This window comes from Myotis daubentonii, chromosome 2 (genome assembly GCF_963259705.1).
Source record: "Myotis daubentonii chromosome 2, mMyoDau2.1, whole genome shotgun sequence".
Lineage (NCBI taxonomy): Eukaryota > Metazoa > Chordata > Mammalia > Chiroptera > Vespertilionidae > Myotis > Myotis daubentonii.
Genome location: NC_081841.1, coordinates 54320539 through 54331197, shown reverse-complemented (window position 1 = coordinate 54331197; position 10659 = coordinate 54320539). Strand labels below are relative to the sequence as shown.

At 50.5% G+C, this 10659-nt stretch overlaps 1 protein-coding gene across 1 annotated transcript; it reads left to right on the top strand.

Annotated features, from left to right (window-relative positions):
* Positions 1 to 977: 977 nt before the first annotated feature.
* SMUG1 (single-strand-selective monofunctional uracil-DNA glycosylase 1) lies at positions 978 to 9180 on the top strand. Its single transcript, XM_059683122.1, has 3 exons — positions 978 to 1088; positions 5406 to 5707; positions 6655 to 9180. Exons 2-3 carry the CDS (start codon positions 5417 to 5419, stop codon positions 7180 to 7182), a joined length of 819 nt encoding a protein of 272 aa, XP_059539105.1. The 5' UTR covers positions 978 to 1088; positions 5406 to 5416; the 3' UTR covers positions 7183 to 9180.
* The last annotated feature ends 1479 nt before the right edge of the window (positions 9181 to 10659 follow it).

The window sequence follows — 10659 nt, the reverse complement described above, 5'->3', positions numbered from 1 at the left end:
GAATGATGGGAGGTTATAAGGCTGGGCAAATAGTAGTGCAGAGGGGAGAGAGAAGTCAAATGGTAAAGCCATGGAGACTCAAAGCCATTATTACGACTTGTTAGCTGCCCTGCCTGGCTGGTGTTACTCAGCGGTTGAACATCCACCTATGTATGAACCAGGAGGTCACGGTGTGATTCCCAGGCAGGGCACATGCCCAGGTCATGGGCTTGATTCCCAGGAGGGGGCGTGCAGGAGGCAACCGATCAATGATTCTTTCTCATCATTGATTTTTTTTTTCATCATTGATTTTTTTAATAAAATATATTTTTATTGATTTCAGAGAGGAAGGGAGAGGGAGGGAGAGATAGAAACATCAATGATGAGAGAGAATAATCTATCAGTTGCCTCCTGCACTCCCCCCACTGGGGATTAAGCCCACAATCCGGGCACGTGCCCTTGACCAGAATCGAACCTGGGACCCTTCAGTCCACAGGCCGACGCTCTACCTATTGAGCCAAACCGGCCAGGGCTCATCATTGATGTTTATATCTCTCTCTCCCTCTCCATTCCTCTCTGAAATCAATTATATATATTTTAAAAAAGGAGTTATTAGGAGATGACAGAAGTGTCTCTGTGGATGTTCTACATACAGTCCTAGGAGGGCTGCAAAGGAAAGGCCTCTTACACCTGGGGCAACCGGAGGGCTAGAACTGGTTTTTAACCATGTTAATACCCTCAGCTGGGTTGGGAGGTTGGGGATGGTTGAAGCTCCTTGATTCTTAACCCCTTTGGGGAAAGTGTTGTGGATGAGCTATGGAAGGTTGATGCCTTTAGGGCTAGAACCCAGGATCTTTGAGGTCCTTAAAAAGCCTGGCCCTCACTTCTCAAATGTTGTTGATTCAGCCCTGAAGTAAAGAATAAACTACAACCCCCAGCATCGCTTAGCGCTAATTTAGCACGCTTTCCGGGGACTTGCGCGTTTCCGGCGGAAGTGGCCGTGACTACGCCAATCTCCTTTCCTAAGCAGAGCGGACTACGATTCCCACTGTCCTCCTCGCTCGGGGGCGGGGAAAAGGACTCGGAAACCGGATGGGCAGCTGGGCCAGGTGAGGAAGTTGGAGGCTGGAACCCAGGGGCGTCGGGGGCAGGCTCGGGGTTCACGCAGCTTCGGGGTGGCGGCAGGCGGGGAGTCGGAACGTCTGCGTTTTGGGGCCCCTCGCGCTGTTCGGGGTTCGTCCCGGCGCAGGGAGCGCGCAGCCCTTGGAAGCCTGGAGGCCTGCGGGCCGAGGCTTTCTTGTCGGGCGCACGCGGAGGTTTCTTAGGGAGCCTTAGTCGTCTGCCCCCTCGGAGCCAGGAGCAAGGATTTTTGAGCGCGTGCTCTGTTATCTTCATTATAATTATTGGTTTTAAGGATTTGCTGATTGTTCCTGTGGATTCCTGGGGTGCCCATAGGGACAGGGGAGTGGAGGGTGTCTTCGATTCTCTCTTCACTTTCTGGGTTTAGTGTCAGAAAGCCTAGGTGTCCAGACTTCTCGGTGGGTCACCCTCCGCTTCCTCTGCACTTTATGTGACACGACACTGATTTATAAAGTATCTACTAGTATGTGTCTTAAGTCTCTGGCCCTTGATGACTTTAGATAGTGCTTCCAAGTTCCTCTTTTGGGCGCTTACAGTGTTTTGTTGGGGACATTAAAGCTCCAACCACCGTGTATTACAGTTGTTTATCTGTCATCTCAGCGGTTCATGAGCCTGGCCTACGTTGGTTTTTTCATTTGGGATTTCTTCCCCACCAAGAAACAGACTATACAGTACCTATCATGTAAAAGACTCATATATATTGAAAAAAATAAACCTACTGGTGCTAGGTTAGGTGGAATTTCTCATTTTCATTTCATAGAGTTAAGTGACTCTCTAGAGCAGTGGTTCTCAACCTTGGCTGCACATTAGAAACACCTGGGAATCTTTTTAAAATCCTGATTTCTGGGCCTCATCCGGAAATTCTGTTTCTTTGTTATGGGGCGAGGCCACAACATTAGTAACAGAGAAACAGAATTTCCGGAGGACGAGGCCCAGAAATCAGGATTTTAAAAGATTCCCAGGTGATTCTAATGTGCAGCCAAGGTTGAGAACCACTACTCTAGAGAGAACCTTCTTAGAGTTAAAACCTGGGCTAGAACTTGAGTCAGATGACACCCATTCTGTGGCTCTTGCTATCAGATCAGGCTTTGAAACCCGGGAACACTGAAATAACCCTTGTCACTTTGTGTACCCCCAGCCTTGCTGTCTCCAGCATAGGTCTCTGAAATCAAAGGTAGGTCCCACTTACGGCCGAGAGAGATCCCGCATCTGGAGCAGCCAGTCCCCTAATGTTGGTGCTACCTGGGGAGAGGCAAAGCAAGAGCCTCTGAGGCATCGGAGTCCTCCCCAGCTTCCTCCTCAGCATGTGCCTGAGGCCACTTGGCCCTGGGTAGCCAGCTGGATAGATCAGTTAAAGAATTCTGAGATCAGACGGGGGAAGGAGTTCCTAAGTTTGGCCCCTGTTTTTTTCCCCTCTCTTCCTCCAGGCTAGGGTCAGAGAGCAGGTTGATGGATCAAGCTGTTGTGTCAACCTTGAGTTCCTATCTGGGTTACTCTTAACCTGGGCAAGGGGTTGAGAGGGAGAAAGAACCATGGTCTACGCTATGGGAGGGCCAGACCTGATGGAAACCCCCCAGAGCCTGGCAAGCCCTGGGAAGGGGCAGAGTACAAGTGGGCAGCTGAGTCTTCAGCGAGTCCATCAGGAACGGCTCCTTGGTCGGAGGTAGTTTAAATAGGGATGGACAGAGCTGAGCAGGTATTCTTTGACTACTTAGTAAGAGCTAAGACCTTGCAGATATGGAGGGAAACTGACCAGTGACTGGCCTCTGATTGAAGAGGGAGGTATATGAATTTATGAAGAAACTACTAACTATGGTGACACAATGGTTCTCAGCCTTCACCAACCATCAGAAACACCTGGGGAAGCTTGTCAAAAATACAGATTCCCAGGCCGTGTGCCAGATTACAAAGCTTGCTTGAATACTCCCTCTGCTTTCTCCCTTCGTCTTCCCTCTCTTCTTCTTCTCTTCCCCCTTTCCCTTCCTCCTCCTTTACATGCAACATCTCATTCTTTTATATTATACTAGAGGCCTGGTGCATGGATTCGTGTACCAGTGGGGTCCCTTGGCCTAGCCTGCAGGGATCGGACCGAAACCAGCTCTCTGACATCCCCTGAGGGGTCCTGGATTGTGAGAGGGTGCAGGCCAGGCCAAGGGACCCCACTGGTGCACGGTCCGGGTTGGGGAGGGACTGTGGGAGGGCTTCAGGGTGTGTCTGGCCTGTCTCCCAGCCTGGATCTCGCCCAGTCCAGGCAAGACCCCAGCAGCAAGCTAACCTACCGGTTGGAGTGTCTGCCCCTGGTGGTCAGTGCGGTGGTCAGTGCGTGTCATAGCGACTGGTCGAATGGTCAAATGACTGGTTGAACACTTAGCATATTAGGCTTTTATTATATAGGATTTTTAAAAAATACGTTTTTATTGATTTCAGAGAGAGAGCGAGAGAGAGAAACAAATGAGAGAGAATCATTGATCAGCTCCCTTCTGCATGCCCCCCACTGAAGGTTGAGCCTGCAGCCTGGACCAGGAATTGAACTGTGACCTCCTGGTTCGTAGGTCAACACTCAACCACTGAGCCACACCAGCTGGGCATATTAATATTATTTTGAAATAACAATGTTTCAAATACAGTTTACATACAATATTATATTATTTTCAGGTGTACACCCCAGTGTTTAGACATTTATACAGCTTAGGAAGTGATCGTCCTGATAAATCTAGTACCCATCTGACACCATACAGTTATTACAATACTATTGACTATTTTCCCTATGATGTGCTTTACATCACCATGACTACCAATTTGTATGTAATCCCTTCATCTTTTTCACCCATTCCTCCAACACTTCTCCCATCTGGCAACCATCAAAATGTTCTCTGTGTCTATGAGTCTGTTTCTGTTCTTCTTGTTCGTTTATTTTGCCTTTTAGATCACACATATAAATGAAATCACTCTTATATCAACATTATTAAGTGAATGTTGTTATTTTTAGTATTTGGATGAGGAATCCAGAGACTGGCTTTGGTTACATTGCTTGTAAGAGAGTCTGGTAGTCATCCCACTTACCACTGAGGATTCTTGAATGTGGGCAAGAAGCTGGACTGGGCTGGGGAGGTTGTAGAATTAGCAGGGGTGGCTGAGTGAATCATCTAAGGCAGTGGTTCTCAACCTTGGCTGCACATTAGAATCACCTGGGAATCTTTTTAAAATCCTGATTGCTGGGCCTCATCCTCTGGAAATTCTGTTTCTTTGTTACTAGTGTTGTGGCCCCACCCCATAACAAAGAAACAGAATTTCCGGAGGATGAGGCTCGGAAATCAGGATTTTAAAAAGATTCCCAGGTGATTCTAATGTGCAGCCAAGATTGAGAACCACTGATCTAAGGCAAGATGGTTTGGGTGATTCAGGGCTCAGTCTTGAGTCAGATAGTTTGGGTTCAAATCCCAGGTTCATGACTTGCTAACTGCATAACCCTGGGCAAGTTGCTTGATCTTGCTAAGCCTCAGTCTTCTCACCTGTAACATGGGAGCAATAATACCTATCTCCTGGGGTTATGAGTATCCATGGGGTGTATCTGGCACGGAGCACTTGCTTACCACCTGGAAGCTATTGTAATTAGCCCTTAGTAATTAGTCTCTGAGCTATGGCTTTGCACCTGCATCTCATTCTTCAGCACATTGGTTCCCAGGACACGGCTCATCCTGGCTGGGCTTGTTTTGTTAAGGGGGACATTGAAGGTGCTGAAATTTTGCCACCAGTAGACATTTATTGGAAACTTACCATAGCTTGCCATGGTCTAGGACAGAGATGGCGAACCTATGACACGGGTGTCAGAGGTGACACGCGAACTCATTGTTTTGGTTGGTTTTTCTTTGTTAAATGGCATTTAAATATAGAAAATAAATATCAAAAATATAAGTCTTTGTTTTACTGTGGTTGCAAATATCAAAAAATTTCTGTATGTGACACGGCACCAGAGTTAAGTTAGGGTTTTTCAAAATGCTGACACGCCGAGCTCAAAAGGTTCGCCATCACTGGCCTAGGAACAGACTCAAGACCTAGCCTGATGGAAAGGAGGCTTGAAGTGGGTTATTCACACCAGGTGATGAGTGAAGGGGAAGAGAAGAGGTCCTTTCATTACCAAGAACTGAGATGAGCTTAGTCCTGCCTGGAGGTTGGGGGATGACTGGTATAGTCCCTTCTGAGTCCAGGAAATGGTGGTGGAGCCTGGGCCGGTCTGGATCCCTCCCACTCTAGGGCTGAGGGGCCTCTGTCCGTCTCTTTTCCAGGTGACGGTGACATGGCTGTGCCCCAGGCTTTCCCACCGGGGCCCCTTCATGAGCCTGCAGGTGCCCTGGTGGAGCCCCAGCTCTGCCCTGGAAGCTTGGCTGAGGGCTTCCTGGAGGAGGAACTTCGGCTCAATGCTGAGCTGAGCCAGCTGCAGTTTTCTGAGCCTGTGGGCATTATCTACAATCCCGTGGACTACGCGTGGGAGCCTCATCGCAGCTACGTGACCCGCTACTGCCAGGGCCCCAAGCAAGTGCTCTTCCTGGGCATGAACCCGGGGCCCTTTGGCATGGCCCAGACTGGGGTAAAGGGCTTGGCTGTCCCTGGTGGGTGGAGTGGGAAGCTCCAGGGGGATGCTTGGCTGCATGTGCTGTGGGGGAGGAGTATGTGTGCGGCTGTGGCCGTGCGGGCGTGCGGGGCTCCCATCCCTTCCCAGTACACACCGGCTCCTGTGGGTCTCAGACATCCTCCTGGCCTCACTGCCCGTCGTTAACCAAGGACATTAATGGTAGTTCCGTTTCCTCTGTGAGCTGTCCGCTAATTGCCTCTGAGAGGCCTTCCTTCCGCCAGCCCCATCCTTACCTTACCGGCTCTCCCTTCTCCCTGGAATGTGGTTGGGATCAGGAGAGGGACCAGGACTACTGGGCCCTCAGGAGGGACTGGTTGGCAGGTCGGTAGGGAATCGATGCAGCGCATTCAGGCAGCCTGGGCGCTGTTTCTTAGCTGAGGAGAGGTTCAGACCAGAGCGGGCTTCAGGGCCTGCCTGCATATCTCTCAGGCCCCGGATGAGTGACTGACCCTTCGTGGGGTGCTTGGCAGGTGGGGGAGGGGAAGAGGCTTCAGGGCAGGAGGCTCAATCGCTTTTATTGACCCCAACTGGGGGATGAAAGGTGGTCAATGATGATCGATGGAAATGACAGCCTGAGGCTTGGGGCTGAGAGGGCACCCAGAGAGCAGTGGTCAGCCCTGTCCTGTGCCTCCTCTAACCCTGGCAGCCTTTCTGTCTCAGACCATCCATTTGTCCTCAGTACTACCCATCAGGCCTTATGAAGGGCCCATTGTCCCCGTGAACTCCCTGTACCTGGTCCCAAGGGCTAGTGGGGGTAGAGGCAAACAAATGGGTCTGGGCCACAGTCCACAATGAAAAATTGGAGAAAGCGGGACAAGATCAAACCACAGGACCAGGAATCTTGGTCCAGAGAACAGGTGTCAGGACTCCAGTTGGAACCGTCATGTCTCTCTCCTCCACAGGTACCCTTTGGGGAAGTGAGTGTAGTCCGGGACTGGTTGGGAATTGGGGGCTCTGTGTTGAGCCCTCCTCAAGAACACCCTAAGCGACCAGTGCTGGGGCTGGAGTGCCCACAGTCAGAGGTGAGTGGTGCCCGGTTCTGGGGCTTTTTCCGGAACCTCTGTGGACAGCCCGAGGTTTTCTTCCGCCACTGCTTTGTCCACAATCTGTGTCCTCTGCTCTTCCTGGCTCCCAGTGGGCGCAACCTCACCCCCGCCGATTTGCCTGCCAAGCAGCGAGAACAGCTTCTTGGGCTCTGTGACGCGGCCCTCAGCCGGCAGGTGCAGCTGCTGGGGGTGCGGCTGGTAGTGGGCGTGGGGCGGCTGGCGGAGCAGCGGGCACGGCGAGCTCTGGCTGGCCTGATGCCCGAGGTCCAGGTGGAGGGGCTCCTGCACCCCTCCCCTCGGAGCCCACAGGCTAACAAGGGCTGGGAGGCAGTGGCCAAGGAGAGACTGAATGAGCTGGGGCTACTGCCGCTGCTAACAAAATGAGCGCCCCTGGGGCCTGGCAGAGGGACACATTCAAGGCCCCCAGGTCCTTCTTGGGCGAGCAGATGACCACACGCCTCCTGGACCGGAGCAGGAAGATCCTCCTCGGCCGTCTGGTTGCTGGGACCTGGCACGGCAGTTTTGACACTATTCCGGCTGGCTCTCCTGATTCCTGCCTTCTTCCCCTTCCTTTGAGCATTGCCTTTTTGGAACCTAACTCCACAGAGAGGCAACACCTGCAAACTGCTTACTTCACTGTTTCTTTGAGAGCCTCTGTTCAGCTGAGTGACCTCCAAGGTCTTATTTGCTATCTCAGAGAAAAGATCCTGCCAGGATGCGCACCCATTCTCATGGAGGAGTGTCCTTCAGCTGACCCCTCTCCTCACAGGGACCAGGACAAAGCATGGGGCATGGGTATTAATGAACTTACGGAAGACTGAGGCTGGATCAGAGAGAGGAAGAATTCAGTGTGGCAGCGTGGGGAAGGCTCGAAGACCTGTTGAGACTTGTGAACTTGACTTTGGCCATGTTGATTAACCTCTTCAAGCCTTGGGGTCCTCATCTGTAGCGTGGGGATCCCTACCTCATGGGGTTGGTGTGGGGATTAACTGAGATAACACTGAAAGTGCCTTGTGTGGTACCTGGCACATAGATGCTCATTACGCCTCCTTTTTTCTTGTCTCCGGTTGGGGTGTCACTGCACTACAAGGGAAGCCCCGCCACCTGAAGGCCGTGGGGAGAAGTCTCAGCCTCCACCTGTGGCCTGGGTGAGGGCAGACTTGCCCTGCCAGAGATGGACCATGACTTTATGAAAAACCCAGCCTGTGATTTTTCAGTCTAAGCATTAAAAGCTCCTAAATCTTTTTGTGTTGGTGCTTTTTCCCTGTCCTGGGAACATGACAGGGGTGGAAAGTGGTAGTTTATATTTTCCCTCCTACCTCTTCACTGTTGGCAAAGGGCAGCTGGGGGGTGATGTAAACATTTCCAGTTGCCTTAGCAAAGCAGCAGGTCTCTGCTAGGGGCCTGTCCAGTGGCTTGTCTTCTGCTCCGGGCGCTCTGGGGAGCAGCTGGTGGGTGGATGGGAGCCTGGTGTTTCCAGCTAACTCATTTCTTATGTCTGTTGCATGGCTGGCTGGTGTGCCCATTTGGCAAGGGTTGGGGAAGTGAATCAAGCTGGGAGCAGAGAAGGTCCTGAGACCACCTTAATGAGGAGCACATGGGCCCTTCTGGGACAAGCCATCTCCAGCTTTCAAAATTAAGGCTTTTAGTATAAGTGTCTGAGTCTCCCCCGTTCTCTACACCCCAAGTGATAGGAATTTCTGTTATTCATGGTGGATCCCTCAGGCCACACCTGAGTTTATGATGAAGTTTGACTCAGGATGACAGTGACCATGCCAGAAAGACCAACCATGTGATTAGAGGGTTGGGGCTTTGAGTCAGGTGATATCAGCCTCCATGGAGGAGAGGGGGCTAGAGATTGAGTTCAACCATGTAGCCAATGATTTTTTTTTCTGTATCCAAAATGCTTTTATAAAAGAATATAAACACAAAATGATTTTTAAAATATTTTTATTGATTTCAGAGAGGGAGAGAGATAGAAACATCAATGATGAGAGAGAATCATTGATTGGCTGCCTCCTGCACACCCCCCCTCCCCCCCACTGGGGATGGAGTTCACAACCCTTGACGGGAATTGAACCTGGGACCCTTCAGTCCACAGGCTGAGGCTCTATCCACTGAGCAAAACTGGCCAGGGCAATGATTTCAATAAGTTATAGCTACATAGTGAAACCCTAATAAAAACTCTGGACACAAGGCTTTGGTGAGCTTCCTGGCTGGTGGACACATGGATATGTTGGGAAGGTGATGTGCCATGATTCTGTGGGGGGAGGGCACGGAAGCTGTTTTTTGGATCATCCCAGATCTTGCCTTAATATGTTTGTTCATTTGCCTGGTCGTAATTGGTATCCTTTATAATAAACTGTAATTGTAGGTAAAGTGCTTTACTGAGTTCTGTGAGTTATTCTAGCAAATTATTAAACCTTAGGGTGTCATGGGGACCCCTGAATTTATAGCCAGAAGTATAGGTGGCTTGGGGACCCTCGAACTTGAAGCTGGCATCTGAAATGAGGGGAGTCTTATTTGGGACTTTGCCCTTAAACCTGTTGGACGTGGGCTAACTCCGGGTAGTTAGCATCAGAATTGGGTTCAGTTTTGCAGCCCCACATGCCTTAGCCGTCTTTTCCTCTCTCTGCTCTTCTGCTATAGTGTAAGTACTCATTGGCCCATGTTGCGGAGCACTGGCGTAGGCACTGTGGATAACTTCCCGGGATGGAAGCCGTTGTTCCCTTAGGCATTTAGCTGAGGCAGTCAGGGAAAGCTTTCTGAAAGAGGTGGCATGTCCAGTGGCCTTAGAGAATGGGAACGTTTTGGAGAGCTTAGAGAAGGGTGTTGTTATGTCCAAGGGGTGGCAAATAGATTAGCATTGACTTGACCCAGTTGGGAGGAAAAACGAGAGGGAAGTTGGGGACAGTTTACCTGGTATGAAGGGTCTTGAATCCTAGACTAATTTTAGAGACTTTAAAGTACAGTTGGGGGAGTAGGATGCACAAGAAAACACCGAACAATAAGTGGAAACCCACAGATGGTAGAGTCACTGTTCTTGGGGTGCATCTTGTCAGGGAAAGGTTAACACACTGCCCTTTCCCAAGCGCACTGTGTTAGTCTGCCGCCATAACGAAACACCACCGGCTGGGTGGCTTCAGCAACAGAAACGTATTTGCTCATAGTTCTGGAGGCAGGAAAGTCCAAAATGCAGATGCCTGCAGGTTTGGCTCTGTGGCCCCTCTCCTGGGCTTGCGGACGGCCATCTTCTCCCTGTGTCCTCCCATGGCTGTTCTGTGTGTGTGCACCTCCCTGGTAACTCTCTTCTCATAGGGACACCTGTCGAATTCATCCCACCTTCTGACCTCATTTAACCTTAATAACCTTTTTATTTATTTAAAATATATTTTATTGATTTTTTACAGAGAGGAAGGGAGAGAGATAGAGAGTTAGAAACATCGATGAGAGAGAAACATCGATCAGCCGCCTCCTGCACATCTCCTACTGGGGATGTGCCCGCAACCCAGGTACATGCCCTTGACCAGAATCGAACCTGGGACCTTTCAGTCCACAGGCCCACGCTCTATCCACTGAGCCAAACCGGTTTCGGCCTTAATAACCTTTTTAAAGGCCCTACCTCCAAAACAGTCCCATTGGGGGTTAGGGCTTCAACATATGACTTGGGGAACACAATTCAGTCCATAATAGGTACCTAAAGTCAGGTCACTGCTTTTTATGTCCCCCACCAATATCAACCTCTAACAAAAGAGGGTGCTGAGGCGTGCTTTTCTCCAGGCCAGGGGTGGGGGTCGGGGAGAGGTGGTGATGTTGAGGCTGGTGAGGTAGCTTAGCTAGCTGATAGGACTTAACCCACCA